Source organism: Patagioenas fasciata, chromosome 1 (genome assembly GCF_037038585.1).
Source record: "Patagioenas fasciata isolate bPatFas1 chromosome 1, bPatFas1.hap1, whole genome shotgun sequence".
In the NCBI taxonomy this organism is placed as follows: Eukaryota; Metazoa; Chordata; class Aves; order Columbiformes; family Columbidae; genus Patagioenas; species Patagioenas fasciata.
In genome coordinates this window covers 29,956,735-29,963,200 of record NC_092520.1, presented here as the reverse complement: position 1 = coordinate 29,963,200, position 6,466 = coordinate 29,956,735, and the positions used below count along the sequence as shown (strand labels likewise).

Below are 6,466 nucleotides of genomic sequence, written 5' to 3'. Positions count from 1 at the left end.
TCACCAGATGGCACTATGCTCAAAGATTGACTCTGGACAGCACAGGGAGGACCAGGTGTCCAAGTGGGAGGTGTAGAGGTGTTCATATGGAGAGTAGAGCAAGTTCCTAGTACTTAACTGGTGAGCTGCAGCTCCTGGTGCACAACTTTAGTGTGCCCTAAATGAGACTCCGCTTAAAAATGTGGGAAGATGTTGAAACTAAGTCATGTTTTCTTGCACATGGGGTGGGCTCCGAGTGCCTCCAGCACAGGCTTTGGGGAAACACCATGTCCCATGCATTGAGCACACCAGATGGCAATGCCATTCACAAGGTATCTTGTGGTTTTCATACTATCTCATCGGGACAATAGTTCCAGAAATCCTCCTCAGCTGAAATGAGTAGTAAGACTCACGCAGGTTGGCATGTGAGGAGCTGTGGCCTAGTGCTCTACTCACAGCCATGCCCCATGGGGTTAATGGTTATGCGATGGGGCCGTGGTTGCAACCAGCCACATCCAGATGCCTCTCTAACAGAATTAGGAAATGAGGGGAAGGCTGAGCAGGCTGGGATGGGACTGAGTAAATACTGTGCTGAGGAGCAGAGTAATGCTGAAACACCAGTGTTTGTCTGACATCAGATGACTGAGCACCCTGTGCTGCCCCAGCCCTGTGTGGGTTCCCCTCTGCAACAAGAGTTTGCTCACAGGCTTCATTCATGTTCCCCTGTGGCACAAACTGAACAGCTGTCTCAAGAGTGGCAATTCTCAGGAAGAAAAAATCAATCATTTTACAGTTCAGCAGGATCCTTAATTTGTACTGAGAAATAAGGAGTGGGAAGAAGGAAAGGGAGAAGGAGCAGAAGTGATGGGGACATGAAGCAGAGGTGTTGGATATATTGCTGTTTGTACTGCGCTGTTCTGCTCTTTGTCTGCTTCTGGTTTGCTTTTTGGTTTAGTTTGAGAGTAAATAGAAGACTGAAATAACTATGGTGCTCATATATCTTGGTATCTTCTTATTCACAGGTGGAAAAGAGTAGAGCAGTGAAGAAGAACATATTTGAAATGCATGCTAGTGACTGCGAGAAGCACAGTCAAAGCTATTTTTAAGGGATACCAGATTTGATATAGGCTTTGACTAAGGTCCCCAACAGGAACTCAGCACACAAAGATTATTTCAATATGCTTTTGTTCTGAGGCAGAACAGAGCCGGATTATTCAATATTTTCTGTTAGCCTTCAGAGTGTGCGTATGAGGCCTGAAGCGTAGATTTGCAGTAACCTTCATGCTCCATGCCATTTCTTTGAATTACAGTTGGGGTCACAGGATCCTCAGATCTAAGACCAGGACTTAGTGCACAGTGAGAATTAGCTAAGAATAATTTAGGACTAGAGTTTCCATCACCTGTAGCCAGATTATAATAGCTAAGAAAGCATGTCACAAGATGGACTTAATATCTCTGAGGGGTAGGAAAAGTGCACCAATGACAGAGCGTGACACTTTTGTTGACTGTACTTAGCTCTCTGTATTAGGGAGATGTGAATAGTAATTGAAAGAAAAGATCTTTGTCCTTTTTGGAGTCTGCTTGGCTCAAACTCTGCCTATTTGTAACAGGTATGTGCTTGAAATCAGCCTGAATCGTAGAAAAATGATATTTGATTGATTGTTTTCAGTTTTACCATTCTGTGTGTTCAGGTGTTAGAGTGGAGCAAGTGTTTTGGAAGATGTCCACAAGGGTGATCCCACCTGGTGGGTCACTCTCTGCAGCTTAAGGTCATTTTAGTGATTTTTTTCCTCTCAGTGCAGTGGTTGTCTCAGGTTACTTACAGTCTAACATTTAATATTTCATTTCCAGGAAGGTTCACCCATGTTTCACCTGATCTTTTGGCCATTAATTTCTTCTGCAGGAGATACTGGTTGCCGATGCTGTTCTTTCATGTGTGCCAAAGAGCAAAGCCTGTTCTGCACAGAGCCCTTGCTGGGACAGCAGCAAATGAGTGAAGACACACACACATGCAAATTTACCTGTTGCCATCTAATGGGTGACATCTAATGATCCAGGTAGGGCATGGATCCAGGTCCCACTTCTACTGGACTCTTTGGCTGGGAATCAGGTCCAAATTGCAGATACTGAAATGTTGCTGTTGAGGTGTCCTGGCTGTCACTGAAAGATCCTCTTTGTCTACAGAATTTACTTTGTGAGGAGGAAAGTAACTAGTGAAGAAAATCAGAAGAGGAAGAAATCATATAACCTGCTTGTGGCAGGATGTAAACCCCCCCCTCTCTCCCCCTCCCTCCTTCAGTATGGAAGGAGTAAACACATTTCCTTCTCTCGGTGCTATGTGAGGCTAACAGCTTCTTTTGTTTGGCCCCAGAGCACCCTGTCCAGAGCCATTAGGAGAAGGGAGTGCCGAGGCGCCAGGGAGCCGCTGGGTGCCCACGGCCAGTGTGGGGGATGTTTGGAGGCTTCAGGGGCACCCCACAGCCAGTGTGGGGGTGCAGAGAAGCTTCTGGAATGCCTACAGTCAGATCTGATCAGCCTATAAAACGGGACTCTCATCGAGACTCCGCCCATTGTTGTGGGTCTCTCGGAGCACGAGCGAGATGCTGCCGCCGAGACCCCCCGGGATGGAGACTCCGCTTGCCTTGCCGCCACGGGTGTGAGTAAAACTTCTCCTCGCAGGATTGCGAGTGTATTTATACTTTCCGTGCACATATGCACGTGTAACTTTCTGTGCTCAATGTGAGCACATGTAAAATTAATCCTCGCATAATCGCGGGTGTATTTTCCTCCCGTGCTTCCACATAAGCACGTGTGACTTTCCGTGCACATTTGCATGCGTACTTTCCGTGCTCAATATGGGCACGTGTATAAATTATTTCCTCGCACAATCATGAGTCTATTTTCCTCCCGTGCTTCCACATAAGCACGTGTAACTTTTCGTGCAAATTTGTATGTGTATTAACCCTCGCAGGTTTGCGAGTGTATTAGAAATTTACCTTCGCAGAATCGTGAGTGTACACTTTCCATACTCACTACGAGTACGTGTATCTCTTTAAGAATAATCCCGCACCGTGTTCAGGCAAGTGTGTACTCCTCCCAGACTCAGAGATGGCTCCGGCATTGTTTTGGTGAAGCCACGTGCATGCACTCTGTGGACCGCCTGTTGTACTAGTTGCTGCCCCTTAATAATTTTCCTCAACTGATATCCAAACCTGTATTTAAGTCACTTTTGGAGTGCTAAAACCTGGTTTCTCACTGGTTTAATAAAAGTTGTTTTGGACCCTTTTGTCCCTTAAACTAACCTCAGGGTGCCTCCGTGACATTGCTGCTGCAACTCTATGAATTAATGGCAAGAGCTGGAATGTCAAAAATTTATACACAAAGGTTTCACCGTGGCACTGCCACGTAGTGTTTATTGTGCTGTTTGCTACACTTCCATCATCAAAACCTCTTGTCTAGAAAAACAGTATTTTCTTTAAAGTTCAGAAAGTATTTGATTAAGTAGTATTCTTTCCATCATCAGTGTTTTCCAGCTATAGTGTTGAACAGAGAGCTATAGTGGGACCATACAATGCATGAGAACATTCTGGAAAGAAGAAAGAGTCCCTGGAGGAAGGGATGAAGCAAACTGAGAGAAGGAAAAGCCTTCCCACAACTCAAGGCAACCCATTTGCAAAGAGGGAGACATCTCATCGGGAAAGAAGAACAAGAGACTTGCCCAGAAAAAAAAAGACTTTCTTAATGAATAGGATTGTATCTATCTGAACTATGTCTATATTAAAAATATTTTCTGAACTTCAGACGAGGAACATCAGACCCATCCCACAAGAAGAAAGTATTTTGATAGAAGCTGCTTCTAGCTGAAGTATTGTGACCTTTGAACGTCTGAAACAGAAAAAAAGCTGGGACAGATTTGCACCTGGCAATCATGATGCTTTTTCATCTTGGTTTCTCCTACAGTCCTCTTGAAGCACCTCATTCTTTCTACCTGCCCTCAATTGCTAGCTGGATACTTGTTTTTGTCATCAAACAAGCTGGATTACTGGGATGAATTTGGCTCAAGGTCTCACAGAGAAAACACTGTGACTCAGTGAAGTGTTCTACAACTAAACAGAAACTAAACATCCTTCTCTAAATTTCAGTACAATTTCAGCTGAAAAATAGAGACAACTTGTGTCAGTAAGGCACCTCTTTCATATCCTGCAGTATCAGGGGCTGAGCTACACTAAATGCGTTTACAGTGTATATAATTAAAACATTGCACGTTTTCACAGAGAAGCTCAACTGACCACAATTTCAAAGACTAGAAACATAAATCCACATTAAAATACCTACTATAAAGACAAGCCTGATTTCAAATCCATTTATCCACCACTCCTTCCCAAAGACTTTAGTAGGAGCAACCCATTTAAAAGTCCAGCTACTCTTCTAAAGCAAGCTTTCAGGTAGATTTAGGATGGCAGATTTACTTTTGAAAACTGTCTAATCTTGGCTGCATCTGTGCTCAGTTTTCGCTCCATCACTTGTTTTTGTTCAAATAACACAAGGTACAGTAGCACTTCCAGTGGGTGCCAAATTTAAACATACAACTGTAATGACATAATCTAAGCATGTGTCTAACATTTAGTGAAAGTGCTGTTTGCATCATCTAGCTGGCTTCCCTAAACCAGGAGGGGAGCCAGTGAGGGTCATATAACCCACAGATGGGTGTTCTTCAGAAACAAGCAGCATGAAAACAAAGCAAGACATCACTTGTGGCTCGTACTCTGCCAGGAGCCCAGTGACTTCTTCCAGCTCCACCCAGCATCACTTGACTTTCCATCAATACTTTCAAACTTTGTGAAATTACATCACTGCAGGTGACCAATGGGTCACAGTTACCAGTGGGCATCAGAGACCTACCTGCCATAAGGACTAAGATTCTGCAAGTGTTGCAGGTCTCTGTTATAAAGGTGTACAAATGGTAAGGTTTCCATTAGCATGACCAGAATTACTGGACATCTTTGGGGCTTTATGTTTTTGATGGTAGAAGATGGTAAAAAGAGGAACATTAACAGGAGTCATACCAAGTAAAAAGGTGATCTTATCAATTTTGGTTTTCATCTACCCATCAGATCTTGCTCTAGTAACAGAACAGATCTAAACAGCCATTAGTTCTGTGCTCTTAGAGATGTCTGCAGAAACCAAATGACTATTATTTTGATGACAATTGAAAGTGTTTGCAGACTTGTGGAACGAAATTATATAATTCAGTAATTTTCTGTGAGATAATAATAATGTCCTAATTGAAAAATGTACTCTGATACAATTATCCTACATCCTTATAAGCCTGCCTCAGGAGCACAGTAAAAGAACAAATGGGAATATTTTTACCATATCATGTGAGGAAAAGCTCTCAAAGTTTTATGTGTATTACTCAATGTGTGTTCAGGTTGACTTTTATGCCATTGCGTTTCATGCTGGCTGCATTCTGGGCATGGATTTCAAGCCGGCTATGACATAGGTTTGTGTGATGTCATCGCTGGCATCCATTGCTCCCCTCTCTGTTGGGCCACAGGGCGAGGTGTGAGGGGCCAGGCTGGGTCTCTGCCCCTTCCATCAACAACGAGCAACGAACCGAAGCTGCCATTGCCAGATGATGTCCTGCTCATTGTGCTGCACCTCCCGCCAGCAGAAGCTTATCGAGAAGCTGCAGGCTAAGAAAGCCTTTCAGGAGAAGATTCGCAGTTTTCAGGAATCAATTAAGAGCTTTCGAGAGAAGATCAACAGCTTTCGGGAAAAAGTCAGAGATTTCAAGATGGCCATCCAAGCCTTCTGGGAGGAGGAAAAGCCAATCTGGGAGGCGGAAACTGCCTTTCGTGAGGAAGAAAAGGCCATTCAGGAGGAAGCAGAAGCCTTCTGGAGATTGTATTGTGACTTCTGGAAGGACTGCCATGCTTTCTGGAAAAAGGGTAAGGATTTCTGGAAAGAAAATGAGCTCCTCTGTTGGAAAGACAAAGTCCTTCTGCATGAGAACAGAGTCCTATGGGCAGAAGAAGCAGCTCTGTGGGAAGATCAAGTAGCTCTCCTGAAAGAGGACAGAGCTCTCTGGGAAGATGAGAAGGCCCTCCAGGAAGACATAAAAATCCTCAAGGAGTATGAAATGTTGATCTGGGTGGAAGCCTTTGGTCCCGAGAGACTAGATATCTCCAGGGATGCCACTGTCCACAGGGGAAAAGCATAAATTGTTCTGCTAGACTCAGAAACATGTGGAAAGCCATGTATACTGATGTGGATACTTCAATTTTTTTTTTTTTGCTTTAAAGCCATTGTGTTTATGTTTTCAGGACATTATTTATTCTTTTGAAGCCCTGTAGCGTGAGGAATGGGGTAAACCTCTGGTTTTCTGTCCTGTCACCAGGAGGCATGTGGGTGGTAAAGCCACAAGAAGCTGAGGGCTTAGTAGTTGAGATCATCTTCTGGAGCTCACAATATCTCACGTATTCTG

The 6,466-nt window shown here is 43.9% G+C and overlaps 1 protein-coding gene across 1 annotated transcript; it reads left to right on the top strand.

The window, feature by feature from the left end:
• The first annotated feature begins 5,599 nt into the window (after nt 1-5,599).
• On the top strand, nt 5,600-6,202 carry CCDC70 (coiled-coil domain containing 70). The gene has a single exon (XM_065837294.2). The coding sequence runs from the start codon at nt 5,615-5,617 to the stop codon at nt 6,200-6,202; it is 588 nt and encodes a 195-aa protein (XP_065693366.2). The 5' UTR covers nt 5,600-5,614.
• The last annotated feature ends 264 nt before the right edge of the window (nt 6,203-6,466 follow it).